The sequence below is a fragment of the Leucoraja erinacea genome, chromosome 27 (assembly GCF_028641065.1).
Source record: "Leucoraja erinacea ecotype New England chromosome 27, Leri_hhj_1, whole genome shotgun sequence".
Taxonomy (NCBI): Eukaryota; Metazoa; Chordata; class Chondrichthyes; order Rajiformes; family Rajidae; genus Leucoraja; species Leucoraja erinaceus.
The window spans coordinates 16,795,785-16,822,086 of NC_073403.1; the positions used below are offsets into that span (position 1 = coordinate 16,795,785).

The 26,302-nt window shown below is 44.1% G+C and overlaps 1 protein-coding gene across 3 annotated transcripts in view; it reads right to left on the reverse strand.

Annotated features, from left to right (window-relative positions):
• Positions 1–2,938: 2,938 nt before the first annotated feature.
• Positions 2,939–26,302, reverse strand: part of etv4 (ETS variant transcription factor 4) — a 98,113-nt gene continuing 74,749 nt past the window's right edge. For all 3 annotated transcript variants that reach the window (XM_055657191.1, XM_055657190.1, XM_055657192.1), the window contains 3 exons: positions 20,853–21,022; positions 6,386–6,487; positions 2,939–3,295 (listed from right to left, as the gene is read on the reverse strand). In XM_055657191.1, the coding sequence (XP_055513166.1) occupies positions 3,074–3,295; positions 6,386–6,487; positions 20,853–21,022 (494 nt within the window). In that variant the 3' untranslated portion in view covers positions 2,939–3,073. The remainder of the gene's footprint in view (positions 3,296–6,385; positions 6,488–20,852; positions 21,023–26,302) is intronic.

The window sequence follows — 26,302 nt, forward strand, 5'->3', positions numbered from 1 at the left end:
AATATTGAGAGAACCTGCACATCTTTTAACTTTGTGTTTTTGTTCTTCAAATTATTTGCACCTTTGCTCGTCACTCCATGCCCTGATCTTTATGCCAATTTCACAAGTAGTCTGCTTCTGCTTGAAGGTTCATCTTGAAAATGTTTATTGATGGAATGGAGACTGTAATGTAAATAATCTGTGAGTAACGTCTCAATGAGCAAAAGCACTTCATGAATAAAGCTTCTCTCTCCCTACCACAGCATCATGACTGGCAAAACAGCAAGAATACTGTTCTGACTTTGGCCTTGCTGAAGATATACCTGAGATGGCGTTTGGACAAAATGCGACGTACAGGATATTTAAGAAAATAAACAGGCTGGATATTGTGCGAGGAAGGGATTGGCCCACTTCTTGTTCTTTGCCAGCATGTGATGAAGCCATGCAGTGAGGGGGATTAAAATACTATCTGACTCAGAGAATTATTTTAGCACGTAGAAACAAGGAACCGCAGACGCTAGTTCACAGAAGAGGACGCAAAAATGCTGGACGCATCTCTGGAAAAAGGTCTGAAGAAGGGTCCCGATCTGAAACCTCGCTTGTCCACGTTCTCCAGAGAACCTGCTTCACCCGCTCTTACTCCGGCACTTTGTGTTGTTAATTATTTTAGCACCATGCCGTACCACATTCCTGCATGCTCAATTAAAATCCCCTCAATTCCTGGACCAACAATAGGATGCCGAAGCAATCCCTAACAATGACACCATTACTTCCCAACATCAGTCATCCTGCTGACTCATCGACATGGTTAAATCATGTCACATTTTGTGCCAGTTATTGTACGATGATAATAGATCCCAATCTGAATAAAGGTACGACTTTACAGGGCTTTTAAGGTCAGATGCATGGACAAATTGCACTCTGTATCTATGTGTGCGGAAATACAGGTGATCCTGTTGGACTAAGATTCATGTGGAGTGCCTGATGTATACCAATGAGACTGACTGGAACATATTCTGTTGCAAGATTCTGAGGAATTAACCATATACGTTAGTTAAGTGTTCTGGCTTCACAAATAAACCACTATTGCTCAATACATTTGTGAGGACATTACAGTTGGATTCCATCAACACCTGGAGTTAAAGCCTCAGTTCCACCGTTACCTCAGAAACTACGTGGGAATCTCGTGTCCAATAATCAGTTGTGTTTCATTGTTTATTTCCGTATCTCCATTTGCAAAACACTTTAAGTTCCACGAAATAGTAATCACTGATAATAATTAAAAATACCTCATCCCATCTTAGCTTGAACCAAAAGTACACTCCTTAAATTCGCCATGGATTTTGGAGAAACTTTTGTCCGATATTTTTATTCTAATTAATAAAATACTCTTTCATTACGCTCCAGTTAGAGGACCGAAAGATTTGAAAGTATTGACTTTCTGAAGACCTTTTGATGAACTGAAGCTTATCAGCTGGGCAGTGTGACCAAGATTAAGGAAGGCAATTAGAGCCAGCATAGTGGTGCAGCTGCCTTACAGACCTGGGTTCGATCCTGACTATGGGTGCTATCTGTACGGAGTTTGTACGTTCTCCCCGTGACCGCAAGAGTTTTATCCGCGCATTCCGGTTTCTTCCCACGCTCAAAAGATGTACAGGTTTGTAGGTTAATTGGATTTGGTAAAATTGTAAATTGTCCCTAGTGTGTATGAGAGTGCTAGTGTACGGGGTGATCGTTGGTCGGCATGGTCTCGGTTAACCAAAGGGCCTGTTTCCATGCTGTAATTGCTTTTCTGCTGTGTAGGGCTGTGGAACAAAACACCACCCCCTGCTTACAAGAAGAATTTGTTTGGCTTCTCATATTTATTCTTTTTAAAATTGCTTCTCTTGTTGGAATTTAACCAGATAATTGCTCGGTTTATTTGAATCAAGCAACTCTAATGATACTAATGATGCACTCTAGTCTGAAGAAGGGTCTCGACCCGAAACATCACCCATTCCTTCTCTCCAGATGCTGACTGTCTCGCTGAGTTGCTCCAGCATTTTGTGTCTTTCTGAATGATAATTTATTTTAGGCATTGAACTGTTATTCTCACTAATAGATAATTCACGGTAAGTGAAAATTAAAAATAAAACCCTCAGATGTTAGAAATCAGAAACTAAAACTTGAAGTGCTCAGCAGGTCTGGCAGCACCGTGGATATGTTTCAGGACCAAGACCATTCATTCCAGCACTTAACTGAGTTTCTCCTTCCACAGATGCGTCCTGACCTGCTGAATGATTCCAGCATTTTCCGTTTTTTAAATTTCTTTATCATAAAATTAAGTTGCATTATCAAGTTTGAATGTCCAAAATAGACAGGCTGTCCTCTTAAGATGCTTAAAACAGAGTGAATAACGCAGTCTTTAATGAAATCTCTTGGTGCAAGTGGCCAAGGGTATATTCTTGGTTGGACATGTTTCCAGCCAGCGTTGCTTTTCCTATCACATACCGGTATGTGTTAAATGGTGTAGCACACATGAACTGCCACTGGGAAAGTGACAGGAGACTCCAACTTGCAAACCCACCTTGGAGATGAACGGTCAAACAGGATTCTTACAAGTCGACGTGACAACAACATACAGACGTTTTGCGCAGCAAGGGCTGGAAACCGTGTTGAAGTACGAAACTAAGGAATATCTGTCCACTTGGCAGTGACGAGCATTTGGATGTCCCTCATATATATTCAGACAGAGTTTACGAGGAAAGTTGCATAGAATGGCTCCACAATAAAGCATCGAGTGGCAGTTTTCAAAGGAAGAATATTGAAAAGTAACAAGAATATTTATGGGGTTGGAGTCATGAATTAGCTCTCTGCTTTCTTGGGGATGAATCGTTACCTCTAACTACCAAAGTTACTTGCAGAGGGTGTGTATGTAATGGGGTGAGATTTATGCAAGAAAAAAGCAGACAAACCAACCAACCGTACAGGCTATGACTTTATATCCCAGGTTATATGTACTTCTGAAGCAACAGACTCTAATGTATAATTACTACCGGTTCCTATTAGTTATCGCAGTGCAATTAGAGAGATTAAAAACCAAGTGTTCGCCTGATCAATACATGTATCCTTTGTTGTAGTGCTGTGAATTGATGCAGCCAGCGTGTGCCATGTAGCTGGTGGTCTCATCCAGGTGTGACAGGGGTACAGTGTCCTCCTCGTTCACGTGCCGATCAAATTCCGACTTCAACAGTGGCCGCTGATTGTCGGGGAACGCCAGGGAGAAGAGCGCTTCCGGCTCACAGACAAACTTGTACACGTATCGCTCGCCAGCCACCTGTAAACACCAAAGGCCATTGCAACATGTTGTTTAGTTTCGAGATACAGCGCAGAAAAGGGCCCTTCAGCCCACCGGGTCCGCGCCGACCAGAGATACCTGCATATTAACGTTCTCCTGCACACGCTAGGGACAAATTTCACATTTACCAAGCCAATTAACCTACAAATTAAACTACAAACCTGTACATCTTTGGAGTGCGGGAGGAAACCAAAGATCTCGGAGAAAACCCACGGCGAGAACGTACAAACTCCCTACAGAGAGCACCCGTAGTCGGGATCAAACCCGGTCTCTGGCACTGCAAGCACTGTCAGGCAGCAACTCTACCATTGTGCCACCGTGCTGTTGGAGCGACACATCTCACCTGTACAAGAACCCCAGCAATGTTTCACTTCGTAGCCTGATTTGAAGCTCTTAATTAATCATTTCTTCATTTTTCTTTCAAATGTCCCCCCTTTAGCAGTTCCTGACAAAGCCAGCTGCCATGGGAAGAAGGTACAGGAGTCTGAGAACCCTGACCTCCAGGTCATGTACAGATCTGTACAGGACATTGCCAAGACTTGAGGTACAGGGAGGTTGATCAAGCTGGGTCACAAAGAGCACATTTCCGTGCTTTATGGCCCCATGACTCTATTGGGGAAAGCACGCATTGTAACCTGCAAGGACCAGAACAGGTTAGCCATATCAGGAATCTTGGTTTCTTGATCACATAATGTCTTTTATGCTTGGGTTTCAAGGCAGGAGAGGAGGATCTGAAAACTGGCCATGATATTCATTGCACACAATAGAGTTGCTGCCTTGCAGAGCTGGAGAACCGGATTTGATCTTGACTGTGGGTGCTGTCTGTATAGTGAGTATGTTCCCTCAGTGACCACGTGGGTTTTCTCCGGGTGTTCCGGTTCCTCCCCAGATCCAAAGATGTGCAGGTTTGTAGTTTAATTAGCTTCTATAAATCTCCCCCGGTGTGTAAGATGTGAAACTGGGATAACATAGAGCTAGTGCATGGGTGATTGATTGGTGTGGACTCGGTGGGGTGAAGGGCCTGTTTCCATGTTGGATCATTAAACTAAACTAACCAGCATGTTGAAATAATTGAAAGATGAAGCTTTGTGTGATTTAGTAACACAGTTGTGAATTTGTGCAATTCCTTGCCACAGAAGGCAGTAGACGCCAATTCGCTGGATTAACTTAAAAGAGAGTTTGATAGAGCTATATCTAGGGCTAGGGGAATCAAGGGATATGGGTGGAAGGCAGGCATGGGTTACTGATTTGGATGATCAGCCATGATCACAATGAATGGCGGTGCAGGCTCAAAGGGCCAAATGGTCTTCTCCTGCACCTATTTTCTATGTTTCTATACAAATCAGATTGAATAAAAGTAAATGAGATGAGGAGGAATTTATTAAGCCAGAGGGTGGTGAATCTGTGCAATTCATTGCCACACAGGGCTGTGGAGGGCAAGTCAATGGCTTGATATTTTTATAGTCAATACAGATATTTTTAAGGTGGCGTTGAATGATTCTTGATTAGTACGGGTGTCAAGAGTTGTGGGGAGAAGGCACAACAACGTGGTTGGAGGGTAAGATAGATCAACCATGATTGAATGGCGGAGTAGACTTGATGGGCCGAATGGTCTAATTCTGCTCCAATAACTTATGAAGTTATGAACTAAGGAGAAACAAGGACTGCAGCTAGACTTCTTGGTTATTTTGAGGTTGATTACATTTGCTGTTTTGTTTATTATCTTTCTCCATATAGAACCCTTGAGTGCACTAACCTGTCTGCCATTTGCCAGAATTGCCAGATGGCCGCCCTGGGCCTGGAGACACTTCATCATCCCACCCCGACCAGACTGATCACTCTGCAAGGATGCTTACATTACCAAAGATAAACACAAAAAGCTGGTGTAACTCAGCGGGACAGGCGGCATCTCTGGAGAGAAGGAATGGATGACGTTTCGGGTCGAGACCCTTCTTCAGACCCGAAATGGCACCCATCCCTTCTCTCCAGAGATGCTGCCTGTCCCTTCAGATTTACTCTAGCATTTTGTGTCTATCTTTGGTTTAAAGCGGCATCTGCAGGCATTCCTTCCTACACATGCTTACATTACCAGATCAGCTGGACATTGCGGGAGCTTAGATAAAAGGCTAGATTGTTGGGACAAAGACAGTGTCCTCCTGTGAGAAGGATAGGAGCCTCTCTATAATCGGGCTGCTGTACTCTTGATCAATGAAGTCTTGATACAACAGAAGGCTTTGCAAGTGGAGAACAGTGGCCGGAGAGCTTAAGTGAAGAGAGTTAGTTAGTTGGGAATAAACCATGAGCTTGGATTGTGTTGTCTGGAGCATCAGCGGTTGAGGGGAGAACTGATAGAAGAATGTAAAATAGATAGTGTTTGTATAGAAAGGAACTCCAGGTGCTGGTGTATACCGATGATAGACACAAAATGCTGGAGTCAGTCAGTGGGTCAGGCAACATCGCTGAAGAAAAAGGATGGGTGATGGTCCTGACCAAAAATGTCACCCATGCTTTTTATCCAGAGATGCTGCCTGACCCGTTGAGTTACTCCAGCACTTTGTGTCTATCTTGAATAGATAGGGTAGACAGTCAGGTCCTTTCTCCCAGGTCGGAAATGTCAAAGATGAGAGGGGAAAGCTTTCAGGTCAAAGTGACAAAGTTAAAAGGAGATGTGCAGGGCAAGATTGTTTACACGGAGAGCGATGGAACACACTGCCAGGGGTGGTGGTGGAGGCAGATATGATATTGGCGTTTAAGAGGCTTTTAGCTAGGCACATGATATATACAGTGCATGAAGGGATATAGATCAAGAGAGACAGAGGAGATATCTCGGCATCATGTGCAGTATCGATATTGTGGGTCGAGCCGCCTGTTCCTGTGCCGTACTATTTCCTGTTCCTGTTCTACTGCTTCTAAATATAAATTCTGTTTTTAGGGCTAGACAGCAGACCTTAAACACATAACCATCAAAGAATGAAGTTGATAATCAACAATCTTGATGTAGATACCAACCTTGATAGACAATGAATTTCATTATTAAGGTTTTTAAAATAATGAGTGAATTAAACTAACCTTTTGCATGATGCCCTTTTCATAATAATAGCGAAGGGAACGGCTAAGCTTGTCGTAGTTCATGGCAGGTCTGTTCTTTTGCATTCCCCAAAGTCTTGCCACCTGTAAAGTGAGGAAATCCTGGTTACAATATGTACATTCATAATGTTTGTACTGGTTCATTATTGTCGCATGTACCAAGATCCATACCGTACAGGTACACGAGTGCTTCAGATTGTGCACGAGAAAATAAACCAATGGCAGAATATTGTGTTACAGCTACAAAGAAAGTGCAGATTAAAAAAAGCACAATGCCATATTGAGGTAGATGGGAAGATCGGGAAATCATTCATAAGCGATTATCTTCTTTGCTATCATATGTTCAGAGGGTGTGTAAGCTCAAGATTTTATTATTGTTTGGTCTTTTCTGCAGTCAATGTTTATGAACTTAGAAGCAAGTACAGGTTTAATCACCTTTAGTTTAGAGATCCAGCATGGAAACAGGGCCCATCAGCCCACTGAGACCATGCCATCCATTGATTTGGTAATGTAAAGGTCCAAATTGTGTGGCTGGAAAGGCAGCCACCATTTTGCCAATTACTTTTGTTACCTATCTGATGGATAGTTTACTGATGTCAATGAGGTTATTGCAAGCCTCTATTAAGCCTATAGCCTTTCCCTTTGGCAAAGTCACCAACATGTGAACTGAGTCAATGGTGAACCCCAAATAGTCCATTGTAGTGGAAGGCGTTAATTTAGATTTAACTGGATGGATAATAAACCCCAGTTTTTCAAATAACTGTTTTGTGGCTGTTACAGTTTGTTTGGCCAATTCCAAAGTTTTGCCCACAATAAGTATGTCATCTAGATATGCCATGACCATGTGTTTTCGTTTCCGTAGAAACGCTAGGGCTGGTTTCAAAATTTTTGTGAACAGTCTTGGGGCTGATGTTAACCCATTTGGCAGCGCTCTATACTGCCAGAGCTGTCCCATCCAGTTGAATTTTAAGAAATATCTGTGGTCACCTCGTATAGGCACTGAATAGTAAGCATCTTTTAAATCGATGCTAGCCATGAAGTAACCTTTGCAAATCAATTGTTTAGCAGTAACAAAGGTTTCCATTTTTAAATGAATATACTGTACAAATGTATTCAATTTGGTCAGATCTATGATGATGCGACAACCACCATATTTTTTTGTTTTTGGTAAATATATTGGAACACAAATTCTAGCGGTTCGTGTTGGGATTTTTCAATTACACCTTTTGCGTAAAGCCTCTCCAGTTCAGCATGCGCTTCTGATTTCCCTTTACCAGAAAGTACGATCATTCGGTTCGGTATATGTTGAACTGGAGGGCTGTAATTGTGTATAAATTCTATTGTATATCCCTCGATACTGCTTAAAATATAAGTATCGGTAGTTAACATGCTCCATGCATCCAGAAAGGAGTGTAATCTCCCCCCAACCTCCATGCTCCCTGTATTTTGTAGGGAACCAGACCCACCTACCTCCATAGTTACCAGTGGCAGGTTTACTTCTTTTTGTAAATCCTTCGTTGATGTTGAGGCGGTGGTGTCTGGGTTTGTGGTTTGGTTGATGTTGGAGGTTTGCGTATCTTCCAAGAAGGCCGGCCTGGGCCATGGCCTAAAAAAGACTCATGTTTGGTGTACCGGACCTTCGAGCTTTCACCAGTCGGTCTTGTTCTACTGGTGGGTGCGTAGGGATGCTGTCTGTGGCTGTAGTGGGTTTTTGATGAAGTCCCTTTTATGAGTCCCAGGGTTTTTGCTTCCTCATCGAGCTCCTTGACTTGCTTCGATAGGTTACCTCCAAATAGTAGTATTGGTGGTTTTATGTTCCCAGGTTTGCACAGACCCGCGAATTTCGGATTTAAAGTGGGTCGGATGGCATTCTTCCTGATGCTATTTATCTCGTATTGAGTGTTGCAAAGCAATGCCAGTGCATCCTGTTGGTCCTGGGACATGTCCTTCTCATCCACTGTGCGGGCGAATGCTGTTATCCCTGCTGTTAGGAGTTTTAATACCTTTTGGAGTTTGACATCCATGCCTCTAACTCCTATTCCAATATGTTTCCATATACAAGTATTGACTACTGGAACATTCAGGGATATACAGTTGCCCGGTGCCAGGTGTCTTGACGTGGTGTCCAATACAGCCTGTTCTTGTAGCTGGTTAAAAGACATATAGTCTATACTGGCAGCAAGCTTTTGCTCCAGGTTTTGGCCAGTCTGGTCTGGCTGTATGAAGTTGGACACCATGTCCAGCAGATTTTCTCGTTCCTGCATCCCCTGCACACTTGAATTTTCTTCTGCGAACCCCTCTTCAGCATCAGCCCAGTACTGACCCCCAGTACTCCCTTCTGATGAGGGAGAAGCACTGTGCAGCCCTACAAGAGGTGCTGCTGTGGGTTTTCCATAGAGCCCACAGTGACTCGACTCCATCTCCCGGAGCCTGTCACGTTGGAGCAAATGCTCCACACACCGCTCCATCCAGCTCCAGCGCTCACGGTCGCTGGCCGCCCGCGGTTGCTCAAAGTCGGACTCCTCTGAGTCCACGACTTTGTTAGTTTTTTGCCTTGCCTTACCGCCCGGCTGCGGAGTGGATCTGGCCAGTGCGGAGGCGACATCGGGCACAGCTGATCCCATTATCGGTGATTCAAGTGCCGCTGGCCGCTGCTGGCTGCCCGCTACTCCGCGGTCCTCCCTCACCAGCTTTGTCGCAGCCCTTGTTGCTTTCTTAGACTTGTCCATTCTTCCCACCTGTAAGTTTGTATAGGAAACACACAAAAAGACCGCAGAGTAACTCTTACCTGCTGGTTCCGGCTTTTTAAAACTGCCGATGCGGGGGAACGTCGTTCCACCCCGCCTGACGTTTCGCAATACGTGTAGCGATATGACACACATGCGTCTTGGCGGGGTTCTTCACATAGTCACTCTCGTGAAACCGAAGTAAAATCACCTTTAGTTTAGAGATCCAGCATGGAAACAGGGCCCATCAGCCCACCGAGACCATGCCATCCATTAATCACCCGTTCACGCTTGTTCCATGTTATCCAACTGTCGAACCCACTTTCTCCACACGAGGGACATATTTTACAGCAGGCAATTAACCTACAAACCTACATGTCTTTGGGACATGGGAAGAAAGCGGAGCATCCAGAGGAAACCCATGTTGTCACGGGGAGAATATGCAAACTCCACACAGACAGCACAGACTGAGGTCAGGATTTAGCCTGGGTTTCTGGCATTATGAGGCAGCAGCTCTACAAATTAGGCCAGTGTGCCACCACCTCTACTAACTGGGATAACAGAGCAAGCTATTTAGGGTTGCCAGTCACTCTCGGGACTAATGCCTCTGCCTACATTCGCATTGGAAGTGGACCTCTGTAACAGCCATGCAGTTGTAGTCTAGTTGAAATGCTGGCCAGCCTGCTTTACTGATATGAATGACTAACATGGAGCAGAGTAATTATCCAGGTGCCGTAGACAATATTCAACTCTTAAGCCGACATCTTTTACATCATTGAAAGCAGAACTATCTGGTCATTCGTTACTGGGGAAGCTTGCTGTGTGTAAATCTGCTGCCAAAGTGCAACGCAGACACTACATTTCAGAAGTATTTAATTACATTCCAAGCTTCAATTTGCTAAGGAGCATCCAAAGGCCTTGCAGGCTTCATTTAAAGTTGGCATTGCTGATCGTCCAAAATCAGTACCACGTTCCGGCTTTTTCCCCATATCCCTTGATTCTCTTTGCCCTAAGAGCTAAATCTAACCCTCTCCTGCACACCACAGAAACAGGCCCTTGGGTAAAGCTTGTCCATGCTGACTAAGTTAGCATATTGGGCTAGTCTCGCTTGCCTGCAGATGGCCCATAACACTCTAAATCCTTCCTTTTCATATCTCTGGCCAAATATCTTTTACAAGTTGTAATTGTACTCACTTTTATCTGTTCCTCTGGCAGCTAATTCCAGATATAGATTATCCTTTTGAAGAAAAAAGTTACTCCTGAAGTTTCTCTTAAATTACTTCCCTTTCACCTGAAGCTTATGTCCTCGAATTGTAGACATTTCCTTTAAAAATGTTTCACTCTTTCTCTACCCTGAGGTAAAGACTATGAGCATTCACTTCATCAATGCTCCTTTAGACTTCCGAGATGCAGCATGGTCAAACCCCTTCTGCCCACCGGGTCTGCGCCGACCTGTGATCACCCCATACACTAACACTATCCTACACACTAGGGACAATTTACAATTTACAGAAGCCAATTAACCTACAAACCTGCACGTCTTTGGAGTGTGGGAAGAAACCGGAGCACCCGGAGAAAACCCACGCAGTCACAAGGAGAATGCACAAACTCCGTACTGACAGCACCCATAGTCAGGATCGAATCTGGGTCTCTGGCGCTGTGAGGCAGCAACTCTACCACTGCACCGCCCAAATGCTCCTCATAATCTTGTACATCTCAATAAGTCATCCCTCAGCCTCCTACTCTCCGAAGAAATAAAATCCCAGCCTATCCAACCTCTCTTGATAACTCAAACCCGCAACCCAAGTAACATCCTGGTGAATCTCTGTTGCACCCTTTCCAACTTAATGACATCTTTGCTCTAGCTGAATGACCAGAACTGCATACAGTACTCCAAGTGCGGTCTCACCAACAGCTTATGCAGATGCATTATGATATAGCAACTGGGAGGCACAAGGAAATGCAGATGCTGGAATCTTCAGCAAAACACAAAGTGCTGGAGGAAGGAAGGCCAGGCGGCTCTGCAGATGCTGCCTGATCTGGTGAGTTCTTCCCGCACAATATGATGCGCCAAATCAATGCCCTTCCCAATGAAGACAAGTGTGCCAAAAGCCTTCAGACCACCTGACTCTACCATTTAAGCAGCATTAACTTGAGGCAGACTGGCTACTACTCCTAAAAGGACAGTATAGATTGAGATATCTCAAAGGCTTAGTGCATTAACTGTGCTGCTAACTCTTAGATTAACAATGTGCCTGAATGCATAATATTTTCTGTCAGCTTTGAACATCGAGGAAGAGTAAGTTTGTTGAAAGGGTTCATCATTTAAACATTGACACTAATGGACATGCCACTGATCTTATCAGCTCATTGCTCTGATGTAAATGTGGTGATTTTTCAATTGTCAGCATTTGGCACTGGATAGGGAACGATGCCTTATCCATGTCAGCAAATAAAAATGATGCACAGCCTGGAAGAAAGCAATTGCTCATTTAGTGTCCCACACAGTTAGCATCGTGTGACTTAGTGCTTCTGAGCTGAGCCGAACAAGAAGACGCCAGCTCTAGTTCTTTAAGAATGCCAGAAAATAACCCTGAGTCAGCATTCATGTAACATGTTTCTTTATATTCACAGTCCAATCCATGTATTAAATATCCTTTAGCAGCCTCTTTCACTTCTCCTCACACGTTAATTTTCCACCTTGCTTCATGCAGCCGGCTAAGTTGGATTATTTGCACTTTTCTTCTAGTCAAAGTCATGAAAACCAATTATAAAATGCTGAGATCCAAGATGGTGAGATTTGCTGAAGTAATGACCTGTCCACCTAAGCTGGTGACACAAACTGCAGTTGCAGGAACTTTTGAGCAAAAAGCCAAAGTGCTGGAGGAACTTGGCAGGTCAGGCAGCATCTTTGCTGTTTAGTGATACATCATGGAAACAGGCCCTTCGCCCCCCTGAGTCCTTACTGACCGTCGATCACCCATTCGCACTAGTTCAATCATCCAACTTTCTCATCCATTCCCGCACACTAGGGGCAATTTACAGAGGCCAATTAACCCACACGTCTCTGGGATGTGGGAGGAAACCGTAGCACCCGGAAAAAACGCATGCGTTCACAGGGAGAACGTGCAAACTCCACAGGTCTCTCCTGCTCTAGCAGCTGAGCCATAATGTGTTGGGAATGGATAGATGTCATTTCTGGTCGGGGCCTTTCTTCAGACTGATCTGAAAAATAAGTTGTTTCTTCCTTCCCTGCTTTTTGTTGGTTAATTCATGCTAATATATTATCCCCATCCTTATAAACCTTGATTTTGTGCAACAAACTCGTGTTTTGTGTGTTATTGGGAGCTTTTGGAAATCCAAATATACTAGAACTGCTGTTTTCCTTGCACCTTCTCTACTGGTTATATCCACCAAAGATTCAATTCCAGTATCCATCCAGTGATCATTGACTAATCAAATGTAACTCTACATTCGTAAATCCACACTGGTTTGTATTTTCTAAGTAGAGGTGACCTAATAACAGATTCCAGCACAAACCCTGCAACTATTGTCAAGTTAAATGGCCCTTAGTTTGCTTTTGATTTTGGATTACTTCCCTACCTTAAACACCATTTTAAAATCCAGGCCATTCTGGAAGATTATTATACAGCAACCTCCTCTTTTAAAACCCTAAGATGTCGGCTCAGCTCGGCATTTAGTGGCTTTTATGCCCATTTCCCCTTGAACATCTGTTTTTCAAATATATATATTTTTTTAACATACATTATCTCAATAAGGGGTATTGTCCAGAACTAGAGAAAGATGAAAATACATGAGAAATTACATTTCTCATTGGAGTCCAGTAAGTATGGCCAAGAGTACATGTGCATAGGCAGGATGAAGCAATGATATGGCACATGCCTGTTGGTGAAAAAGATGCCAGTGCCTACATTCTAACTTCACACAATGGCCACCCTAGTGGGATAGAAGTATAGGTACTAGGGAGGGAGAACAATTATTTCACAGAGGTAAGCCTATAAATCATTATCAGTCAGGAATTAATGAGAGTGCTAAACGCCAGGCATTACCGTGATGGTCACATTACAGATCAGCATGGTACTGGGCTAATCATCCGCTTGGATGAGTTAATGTACTGAGCAGGTTGGTGTGGCAGGACAAAGTCCAATACTATTTCCATCCAAAGTATTGGAAAAGCTACACAAAGACTGTGAAGCCCGGCTACAAAGAAGGTTTATACTTTGGGAAGGTTACAGAGGAAACTCACCAGGAGGGTACCTGGGCTTGAGGCTTGAGTTATGGAGAGAGGTTGGATAGGCTTGGATTTTTTTTCTTCTTCAAAGCGTGGGAGGGAGGTTGAAGGATGACCTTATTAAGGTGTACAAGATCATTGGATAAAGTGATCACTCACAGCCTTTTCCCCTTAAGGTAGATGATTCTAAAACAAGAGTTCATAGACTTAAGATGAGAAGGAAGTGATTTAAGAGGGACCTCAGGGTCAATTTTTTCACTCATGTAAAGTTCATATCTAGAATGAGCAGCCAGAGGAAGCTATAGAAGTGGATATAATGATGACCTTTACAAGACAGATAGGGGGGTTTAGAAGACTATGAGCCAAATGGGACTAGCCCAGTGTGCTAATTTGTTTAGTATGGACAAGGTGGATCGTACAGCCTTTTGCTGTACTGCATAGACCCATTCATCTAAGAAAACTGATACAGAACTTGGGAGAAGCTTATGGCTTTATGTAGAGGGCTAAAATCAGGGGGGCTATAGGAGTCTTTTTTTTCAAGGAGGTATTTCTGAATGGCCCGACCTTTGGACACTCCAGGTGAGCCAAACAAATGCTTGGCTAACAGCCACGTTCCTGTGTAGGAAGGAACTACAGATACTGGTTTACACCGAAGATAGACACGGAATGCTGGAGTAACTCAGTGGGTCAGGCAGCATCTCCGGAGTAAAGGAATGGGTGATGTTTCAGGTCGAGACCCTTGGATGGTTGATGTTTCGATAGGTGATGGGTCAGGACCCGAAACGTCACCTATTCCTTTTCTGCACAGATGCTGCCTGACCTGCTGAGTTACTCCAGCATCTTGTGTCTAGCCACCCTCCTGTGTTTACCAACAGAAATCGCTGGACAGAGTTTGGGACTGAGATAAACAATGAACACAGTTCCTCCTCACTCCCCTCCCCTCCATCCCAACATATCACCACCCCCTCCTCCCTTCACCATTATCCTATGTGTTTTATGTTCAGCAAAGCAAAGACAGCAAAGACACTGAATAGACCTAATCGGGAGAACAAATAGCCAGCACAAGCTTTTGTGTGGCATTCACAATGCAGACTTGGTGTCTGTATAATCACAGAGCTGTACAACATGGAAACAGGCCATGCAACCCACTTTATCCGTGCTGACTAAGTTGGCACATTGGGCTAGTCCCATTTGCCTACATTTGATCCACTTCCCTCCAATCCTTTCCCATCCCTATATCTGTCCAAATGTTCTTGTTAAAAGACTTAATTGTATCGGTTTCTCTAGCTTCCTCTGGCAGCTCTCTCCAGACACGGAATATCCACTGTGTGAAAAAGTTGTTTCTGAGCTCCCTCTTAAATCTCTTCTCTCTCACTGTAAGCCTATGTCCTCTAGTTCTAGCCTCCTCTACCTTGGGGAAAAAGGAGAACGGTAGCAAGGGGCTATGAGCTTCTGTAAGATTATATTGAGCAGGAGAGGAGGGCAGAAGACTAGAGATGTAGAATTCATGTCATAGAGTCATAGACTGATACAGTATGGAAACAAGCCCTATGGCCCAACTTGCCCACACTGGCCAACATGTCCCAGCTACACTAGTCCCACCTGCCAGCATTTGGTCCAAATCCTTCCAAACCTGTCCTATCCATGTTCTGTCTGACTGCTGCTTAAACATTGGGATGGTCCCTGCCTCAATTACCTCCTCTGGCAGCTTGTTCCACGCACCCGCCACCCTTTGTGTGAACCACCAGGGGGCGCGCATGATTCACTGCCCCGCCAACAGTCTGTCTGTTTTTTCATCATTTTAATTTTTTTTTAGTGTGTTTTAAAAGTTTGTGTAAATTATCTCTGGTTTGTTTTATGTTGGGGGAAGGGGGGGGGTGTTGGTTGGCGGAAACTTTTTATCAGTTTCTTACCTTGCCCGAGATGCGATTTTTTTTCCGGATCGTATCTCCCGTAGCTCTGCGGCCTAACATCGATGAGCTCCTCGGACTGACTTTGAGCCCCACCTTGGAGCGGGGACTTAACATCGGAGTCGACCCCTTGCCTGGGATTGCTCCAACCGCAGCCTGCAAACATTACCATCGTGAGCTCTCAGGTCTCGGGAGAAGCTAGTCGGGAGCTCCAACGACGCAGAGGCTCGACCAGTCCTGACGCGAGGTTCGATCGCCGGAGCGGGGGAGCTGACATCCCCCGGATGCAGGAGCTGATCGCCCCGATGCAGAGAGCTCAAACGCCTCCGACTATGGGAGTCAAGAGTCAAGAGGGAAGAGATCTGAACTTTATTTTCGCCTTCCATCACAGTGAGGAATGTGGAGGAGTCAATGTGGTGGATGTTTATGTTAAATGTATTTTGTGTGTTCCGTTAATTTTTATTTGTATAACTGACTTGGCAAATGAAATTCCTTGTATGGTGCAAAACATATAGTACTTGGCTAATGAAGTATTATTGTCATTGTGATCGTGATTCCTCAGGTTCCTTTTAAAACTGCTTAAAACTTTAAAAAGTATGCCTAGATTTTATGGGCAATCCTAATCTGAACAGTGTCTTTCTAAACAAATAGCATGAAGAAATGAAGAAGGGTCCTGACTTGAAACGTCTGCCATCCTTTTGCTCCAAAGATGCTGCCTGACACTCTGAGTTACCCATACAGTTGGTGTCTATCTTTAAATAACTCATTTATCTGAATTTAGCTGGGCATTTTATTTCATGGTCTGAAAGTTCCTGCTTTCTAACCCAAAATGACCTTCATTAATAACTGCATCGTATCTTTCAATCCCTCTCCCTGTTGCGAAGGAATTTAGTTGAAATATTGCATTATAATGAGCATTATAAATCAGGTAGAAACAAGCTGTAGACTTGGCAAGTCTAATGGAATTTTTCAAAATGTAAGTTCCAATTGCCCTGTTTTAATCAAACCATCTGAGCACCAAGCACCACTTGTACAAACATTGTACCATTGCACATAAATTTGCAAACAGCAAACTCAGCTGGACTGTTGGTCCTTAATGGAATCTGGCAGATGAACAAGTGCCCAAGTTGCATGGTTTGACTGGACGCATTGTCTCTTCATATCCACCTGATTCAATTGCCCATAGGCAGCCCTTAGATCTCTTGTGTAGGAAGGAACTGCAGGAAGGAGCTGGTTTACACCGAAGATAGACACCAAACAGCGTTTCTGGAGAGAAGGAATCAGTCAGAATGGGTGACCCGAAACGTCACCCATTCCTTCCCTCCAGAGATGCTGCCTGTCCCACTGAGTTACTCCAGCATTTTGTGTCTGACTTAGTTCTGCCTATAACATTAGATGATGCACAATGTTGACATGATCTCAGATTTAAATTCAGGCAGATGGGGCACAAAACAAAATTAATAAGTATCCTGTCCACACTTGGAAGATTGCATGAAACCTAGCGACATGTAGCTAAAAGTCATGACATGTTGGGTGCACTTTCAAAATTCAGTAAACTAACGGAAAGGCCTAATGAACCACCTAAAAATCCATCAGGCGAGAATGAAACGCTCGGAGAAGGAGAAAGAGGTGCAGCGCACAGGCCTTGAACCTGGTGAGATGCAGGCGGAACCCGGCCAGGACTCACCCCACAGAGCTCAGTCCCTCCACGCACTACCCCTGCAGAGTAGTTATTAAGATGGCTGATCCATGGGCGGTTGCTGCAGGGACGCAAGCTGGGGCCTGATCAACCCCGGCTGGGTCGCCTGGGCGGGGGTGTCTGATGTTGTGAGACCCGAAACACCCGATGACCCCAGGTCACTTCACTGAGGATGCGTCCCAGCGCATCGAGAAGATGTACATATTTCACAATGTTGACACGAATCAGTAAAGTGCACAATCAGAGAAAGTCTTCCACCAAAATTCTGCCCGTTTCAAAAGGATGAAATATGCACTTTCAAAATTCAGTTGATGGTGGAAATGTAAGTGGTGGAGCGCTCAGGCTGCCGTGAAAGCAAATTGGGAACTCAGGCATAATAGATGGAAAATCTTATAGATGCTTGATCAAAGTCCAGAGATGTAACACCAGCAAGTGACATCTTGCTGTTTGGTCTCATCCGTTTTACATGAAGCAGCTGGAATCAAATTTCAGCTTTCTTCAGAACTGTCTCCAACTGTAAGACTTTATGGTGATCATGAAGACAGCAGCAGCACTACAAATGGATCCTTGAAAATATATTTACATAACAGCTGAATTCTGTGCAACATTTTCTATCTTTTGTTTAAATCTTTTTGAAGTGCCCTTCACAAATAATCAAAATAGTGCTCAAAAGCTGAACTCATAGAAGCATACACAATTATGAGAGGCGTAGAGAGTCAGAACATTTCTCACAGGGTGGAGATGGAGACATTTAGTCATACAACATTCAAACAGGTCCTTCGGGACACATCATCCATGCCCATCAAGATGCCCTCTCTAAACTAGTTCCATTTGTCCGTATTTGGCCCATAGCCCTCTGAACATTTCCTATCCAATGTCAAAGACATGAGGGCTTGGCTTTAAGGTGAGTGGGGCAAAATTTAAAGGAGATGTATGGGGCTGGTTTGCTTTATTCAGTAAGTGGTAGGTGCTTGGAACGTGCTGCAAGAGATGGTAGTGGAGACAGAGACGACAGTGGCAATTAAGAGGCTTTTAGATAGGCACATGGATATGCGGGGAATGGAGGGATATGGATCATTTGCAGGCAGAGATTAAGTCGACACAGACATTATGCACCAAAGGGCTTGTTCTGTGCTCGACTGTTTATGTTCTTATTTGAAACGTACAAGGTTATTAAGGGTTTGGACACATTGGAGGCAGGAAACATGTTCCCTATGTGGGGGAGTCCAGAACCAGGGGCCACAGTTTAAGAATAAGTGGTAAGCCAATTAGAACGGAGACGAGGAAACACTTTTTCTCACAGAGAGTTGTGAGTCTGTGGAATTCTCTGCCTCAGAGGGTGGTGGAGGCCGGTTCTCTGGATACTTTCAAGAGAGAGCTAGATAGGGCTCTTAAAGATAGCGGAGTCAGGGGATATGGGGAAGAAGACACGAACGGGGTACTAATTGGGGATGATCGGTGCTGGCTTGAAGGGCCGATTGGCCTACTCCTGCACCTATTGTCTAAATATTAGAGTTTCAGTATAATGAGGAATGTGAGGTGTTTGACGTTGACACTGTGGCTGTCGCTGTATTTTTTCTTTGTTTCAGTTAAATCAGTTTCCAGAGCTACACTGGTTACAATAATCCTCTGCTTGAATCTGTCTAAGGGGAGTGTGGTCATAAGATAGGTGCAGAGTTGCAATCCAGCGAAGGTGACATCGTGGCAAAGCGAATCTCAGTGGTAAACTTTGAACAATGCTTGATTTTAATCATTATGGAAAATGAAACCATTTGAAATTCAAGCTTTCATTTGCGAGATCCATGGATAGAACCTTGTCTCTTATTTAGATATCGGTACCTGAAACTGATTGTGGGTAGGTTCGAGATTAATACCTCTCAGGGAGCAGTTCCGAGTGGAGAACAACATAATCTTGTTCTAGTTGAGTGAACCAGGATAGGCCAAATGCAACTCTGCATCCATCTTATGATCACACTTCCCTTAGTCAAGCAATTTCCCGTCACTAGAGAGTCAGAGTGATCAGAGTGGAAACAGACCCTTCGGCCCAACTAGCCCACACCGGCCAACATGTCCCAGTTACACTAGTCCCAACTGCCTGCCTTTGGTCCATATCCCTCCAAACCTGTCCTATCCATTTACCTGTCTAAGTGTTTCAAGTGCTTCAAACAAGAGGACATGACTTCAGAATTAAGGGACAGAAGTTTAGGGGTAATATGAGGGGGAACTCAGAGAGTGGTGGCGGTGTGGAATGAGCTCCCAGTGGAAGTGGTGGAGGCAGGTTCATTGGTATCATTTAAAAATAAATTGGATGGGCATATGGATGAGAAGGGAATGGAGGGTTATGGTATGAGTGCAGGCAGGTGGGACTAAGGGGAAAAAAAAATTGTTCGGCAAGGACTTGTAGGGCCGAGATGCCTGTAATACCCCCATCACCCTTTGTGTAGCTGCATTATAATTAGCAACTAGAAGTTACAGGACAGTCTAGCTCTATTCAACATCACATTCCTTTTTATACTTTAATTTGAAATGGTCTTCCTGATCTCTGTGATATTATCTTCATAACTGGCGTGTTATGGCTGTTCCAAATCCCGTGAACACTGCTGCATTGCCATCTGGCTTATTCAGGCCTAGAGATTTAATCATTTCTTTATTATTTCATTCTAATGTGTATTTTTCTTTCAAAGGAAGGAAAATACACACTGACTGGTTGCATCACAGCCTGGTTCTGCAACTCGAACTCCCAGGAATGAAGGAGATTACGGAGAATAACGACACTGCCTGGTCCATCACAGGTACTGACCTCCCCACCATCGATAGGAACTATCGGAGGACCTTGCCTCAAACGGAGCAGCAAATATCATTGCAAGACCCACACAACACCATGGCCACACTCTCATATCACTCCCACCATCGTGAAGAAGGTACAGGAGCCTGAAAACTGTGACCACCAGCTTCAAGAACAGCTTCTTTCCAGCAATCATCAGGTTCTTGAACACTGCACAACACTAACCTCAACTATGAATATCAATTGATTCTCTCTGGCACTCTCTCTGGCACTATTAATTTTTTTGGTCTATTATGTATATATATTCTATGAATATTGTGTATACAGACCTGTTATGCTGCTGCAAATGAGAAGGTCATTGTTCTGTTGTTGGTACATGTAACAATTACACGATCTTGACTCTTGAAACACCATCTCTTTTATTTATATTATTTTTTTTAGGTTTTAGAGATACAGCGCGGAAACAGGCACTTCGGCCCACCGAGTCCGCACCGACCAGCGATCCCCGCACATTAACATTACCCTACACACGCTAGCGACAATCTACACTTATACCAAGCCAATTAACCTACAAACCTGTACGTCTTTAGAGTGTGGGAGGAAACCGAAGATCTCAGAGAAAACCCACGCGGTCATGGGGAGAACGTACAAACTCTGTACAGTCAGCACCCGTAGTCGGGATCAAACTAGGGTCTCCGGCGCTGCAAGCACTGTAAGGCAGCAACTCTACAGCTGTACCACTGTGCCGCCCTGTTTAGCTATACCTTGTGCATATTTCTAGAGTATTACTTTCTGCAAGAGCGCTGGTTGCACTAATTTCCAACAGTTTTACAACAGCTTTCTCTTCTGCGAGATGAACTGGACAGCTACCAATTACAATCATTACCACCTCTTGTCCAAAATAAACCCCTAACCTCAAGCTCCAAGGACACTTTTCCCGACCTCCATTTACCCACCCCCCCACCACCCCCACCCTACCCCACATAATGAAAAATGTCCACGAGTAAAAAAAGGTTGTGAATTAGGTCGTGAAAGTGGGACAGACCCTTTAAAGAACCTATCGATCTCTCTTCTCACCTCCTCTGGTTCAACGAGTTTGAATTCCATTCCTCGGCCGGTCCAAGCAATGAAGTTGGAGTTGGATGGATCGTCCAGGAGGGCGACTAGGAACTGCCACAGCTGCAGAGACCCCCGGCGCTGATACACAGGACCCTCGCGATACGTAGTGATCTCCTGTTTGATGTCACCTGTAAAACAAATCCAACTTTCTCATTGAAACCATCGGGAGACTAACTGAGCAATGTCCTGTATTATCATGTCACTGCTCAATGAACTCTCTAATTGCTTTTGGCTTTGGTTTAGTTTAAAGATACCGCATGGAAACAGGCCCTTTGGCCCACCACCCATCGAATGCCCATTCACACTGGTTCTACATTATCTTGCTTTCGCACCACCTCCCTATACAATGGGGGCCATTTGCAGAGGTCAAATAACATACAAATCCAAACATTTAAAATGTATAAAATCACCATCATTGTTATGACCTGCTCTTAGTTCTTAAGGATAAGGGGGAAATCCTTTAAAACCGAGATGAGAAGAACTTTTTTCACACAGAGAGTGGTGAATCTCTGGAATTCTCTGCCACAGAGGGTAGTTGAGGCCAGTTCATTGGCTATATTTAAGAGGGAGTTGGATGTGGCCCTTGTGGCTAAGGGGATCAGGGGGTATGGAGAGAAGGCAGGTACGGGATACTGAGTTGGATGATCAGCCATGATCATATTGAATGGCGGTGCAGGCTCGAAGGGCCGAATGGCCTACTCCTGCACCTAATTTCTATGTTTCTATGTTTCTTCTTTCCTGGTAGTGGAATCAGATAAAACCATTTCCTGCCTTTGCTCCAACCAATGTAAAAAGCAACCCGAATAGGTATTCCTTAATTGCTGCCTCAATGCATCTTAAACTATTGTATGTTCTCTTCAACCTTGATCTATCATGCTTAATGTGCCTTAACATAGATTTATCAAATTATGAATTCCTATGGTTTAACTGTTAGCCCTGCTGCCTCACAACACCGGAGACCTCGTTTTGATCCTGACCGTGTGTGCTATTATGTGGAGTTTGTACGTTCTCCTTGTGATCGTGTGAGCAAGGCAGTTAGTTGGGCTTGATACGAAAATAATGGCTTGGTATTTTTCACAATGTTCAGTCAAGGAAATTGCCACCATCGCAAGACAGGCTACCATTAGTGTTGGAGAGCTTGTGTTGGACGCCACTAACATGGGAATGGAAACTGACCCCTGGGGCTGACGGCTGAAGGTGAATGGGGAATAGCATGTTGAGTCTCAGTAAGATGGTCAGGACGAAAGATAGTGGTGGAGAAAGGCAAATTGAACCATATATCGGGGGGGGAAAGAAGAACATCACCAATACTGAGAGCAAGTAGCAATAATTCACATTGTCAGGATCAATAAAGATGCCTTTCAAAGGAAATAATTAGAGTACAAGATTTTACTGTACAGGTACGGCCAAGTTTGTTTGTTTAATTTATGTCCTTCATCTTTGTTACTGTCAGTACCAACGCTAAAGCGGATTAAGGCTCCTGGAATTGTAATGTTAATGGAGGAGACCAGGAGATGAATCCAATACAACACAATACAATCAGTTTTATTCGTCACATTGCACATAAAGTGCAAGCGAAATGAATTTGAATCCTGCTTTCGATATAGTGACGATCCAGGAAAGATCGTGGGTGAGGGAATTTAGGAAGAATATAACATTGTTTCATCATTAAACCTGCTACCTTCGAGTTATAGATGTTGGATAGGGACATTATTTCTGCTTCAACACCTTTTTTTAATATGAATGTCTCAGAAGTAAAGAAACATAAACAAAATCAGGCTCGACGATGATGGCCCCGGAGAAAGTCTGAAGCAAGCAAAACACATCCCCTCAGAGTTTATACACAACAGGAAGCTGGGGGAGAAGGCTAACTATTACACAACACAATAGCTATGTTCACACTTCATTGCGAGGCTCCTGTGCTGGATGGTGTTCAGCATATGGTAATAAACCCCATCCCCACTGGAGTCAGGCTGAGCCACTGTTTCCAATGGAAAAGTCACTGGGGTCCTTGAAGGGAAACGTGGCCAGCAGCCAGGAACGACTAGGTTTGTGAGAGAGCTGCATTAACAGCTTTTACTTGGATCATTCACAAGGTTTAGGGATCAGATTGCCACGGTACAAATCATATTCCACGTCCTCTGCTACCTCCTGCTCATCGAGATTGATGAGATGGTAGAGTTGCACCAAGTGAAGATAAATGGTGTGGGAAGGAACCGCAGATGCTAGTTTATGCCGACAATAGACAAAATGGAGAAAAGCAATAGCAGACCTTCTTGGTCGAAACATTTTTTAAATTTGTTCTTTAATGTACAAATTGTTCTCCTGTGACATATTGTGGGCTTTCCGTAATAATGTGAATTAAAATATCATGACAACTTGAGATTGACTTTAGGCCTATTGACCTCAGTTATTAGGATTCATTCATTGGCTTGGTGTTGTTGAACTGGATGGAGTCACCACTCATAAGTTGCATTCATAAGTTCCGCTGACTGATTAGCATGCAGCAAAAAGTTATCACAGTGCCTCCGTACACGTGACAATAAACAAGATCAAAATTAAAAACTCTTCACGCCTGACTCTTTGGACCTCCAGCCAGTGGGCTGGGCAAGTCTGCCTGTCCCTTGGGTGTTGTCACAGAGGTGTACAAGTGCAGCTTACTGCAGGAAGAGGAGCTACTGGGCGGCACAGTGGTGCAGCGATAGAGCTGCTGCCGTACAGCACCAGAGACCTGGGTTCCATCACGACTATGGGTGCTGTCTGTGTGGAGTTTGTACGCTCTCCACGAGACCGCGTGGGTTTTTTCCGAGATCTTCGGTTTCCTCCCACACGCCAAAGACGTACATGTATGTAGGCTAATTGGCTTGGTGTGTGTATGTGTGTGTGTAGGAAAGTGTGAAGGTGTGGTGATCGCTGGCCGGCGAGAACCCGGTGGGCCGAAGGGCCTGTTTCCGCGCTGTATCTCTAAACTAAACTAAATAAATTACCACCAGCCGAGTCACTGCAGAAGGGTGAATGTGGATGCTGGCTGGCCACAACTCTCAGACAGCCTGCCCAGGCTCCCACCACCCTACGTGCTGCCCAACGACCACACGAGTTGGCAGCATCCCTACTGGCAAACCATCTCTGCACATTAAGTAAGCGGGGGGGTGGAAGTAACCGGCTAAATCAACAAATTGGTCCCAAGGTGCTTAAAAATGACCAAGTGATGTGTTATGGTCCAAGTTAGCACATTCTGAGGTTAAGTTAAGGCGGACTGTTGTTGTTGTTATTGTAGCTGTTCTCAAAGTTAGCAGATCCTTCTAAATCCCCAGCACTGCTCCTTGCACGATGCGAGTGGCCCTCTCTCCCTTGTGTTCTGACTGTTCGGGTAATGGAAATGTGCTCTAACGGAATGCACAAATCACTCCCAAAACATCTGGGATGTGCAATAGCAATTCAATCTTATGAAATTTATGGAGAAAAATGAAAATACATAAACCCATTTTTTTCTTTCAACTCGCATTTTGTGACGTGCGCAGTTGGCAGAACTTCGTGTAACGGCCCAGAGGTGCAGCAGTAGAGTTGCTGTTTTACAGCACCAGAGACCTGGGTTCGAAGCTGAACTACGGGTGCTGGCTGTATGGAGTTTGTACGTTCTCCCGGTAACCTGCATGGGTTTTCTCCAGGAGCTCCGGTTTCCTCCCACATTCCAAAGATGTACAGGTTTGTAGGCTAATTGGCTTGGGTAAAATTGCAAATTGTCCATGGTGTGTGTAGGACCGTGTTAGTGTGTGGTGATTGCTGGTTGGCACGGACTCGGTGGGCCCAAAGGGCCTGCTGCTGCACTGTATCTCTAAACTAAACTAAAAATGTGAGAGGCAACCACATCCCCTTACACCCTCCTCCTGCCCTAATCTACCAAAGTTAGAAAATACTCCAGAAGAAATAACTACTTCTCATTCCTTTAAAATAATGTTCTTAAATGTTTGGTCTAACTATTCTTATAATTGTACCACCACAACTAAGGGCAGCACAGTGGCGCAGCAGTAGAGTTGCTGCCTTACAGAACTTGCAGCGCCAGAAACCCTGGTTCGATCCTGACTACGGGTGCTGTCTGTACAGAGTTTGTATGTTCTCCCTGTGACCAAGTGGGTTTTTTCTGAGATCTTTGGTTTCCTCCCACACTCCAAAGACCGACCTACAGGTTTGTAGGTTAATTGGCTTGGTATAAATGTAAAAATTGTCCATAGTGTGTGTAGGATAGTGTTAATGTGCGGGGATCGCTGGTCGGTTTGGACACGGTGGGCCAAAGGACCCGTTTCAGTGTTGTATCTCTAAACTAAACTTAACGGTTGAAAGGTGACGCCTACATTGAATTGAATATTATCAAATGTGATGGACCTGTGCCAACTACAAGACAATCTACATGTTTTGCAAAAACTGACTGATTGTTCAAATAGAATTGGTAAGAAAATGTCTTGCAAAGCACAGATAACTGCTCAAGCCATGCACAAACCATCATCAGTCAGCTCGTTGGAGGCACAGGTTTCTTTTTAATTGAGGAAACACAGTCTACTGCCTCTTGCTAATTAAACCAAGGCATGGTTACACTGCAATCTTCAAGTTAAACTGCTTGGGATTTTTCAGTCACTGAAGGATCTTTCTTTTCATTGATATGGTGCACTAATTTTCCCCTACAAGCCCAGTTAGGTTCAGATATCTCCATACTCTACCACAAAAATATATTTCAACTTTGTATATTTTTAATACACCGATTTATTGTCGGCAGAAGTAATGGGGCCTGATACTCCAGCAACAATCCAAAATTTCCCATTAATAAAAAGAGAAATCAGACTTTTCTGTTTTCTCTCTAAAGCCATGAGGATTGTGACATATTTATTCAGATCTAATGGCCTTAATTCTGATGAGAAATAAGGTAGTTACAGTGGTGCAGTGGTAGAGTTGCTGCCTTATAGTGCCAGAGACTTGGGTTGGAATTTGTACTCTGGATGTATGTTTTCTCCGGGTGCTCCGGTTTCCTCCCACATTCCAAAAGACATGTATATTTGCAGATTCTGTGAATTATCGCTGATGTGGAACTAGTGTACGGGTGATAGTTGGTCAACGTGGACCCAGTGGTCCAAAGGGCTTGTTTCCATGCTGTATCTCTAAACTGAACTGAACTAAACTAAATCACAAGTAAAAATTAGTCTCTCGTCAGTTTGGTTTTGCATTATGACTGCGCTGGAAATAAAGTCAACTCCTAAGCAAAGTTAAACAGGATCCAGATGTTCCCCTGAATCACCTTTAAGAATGGAAATGTTCATGGCCATCTGAGACCAGTAAGTGGAGCTCTGTACACATATTGAAATGTCACTTGCTTTCCCCTGTGCTGTAACTGGGCAGTGAAGGGTCGGGCAGTACCA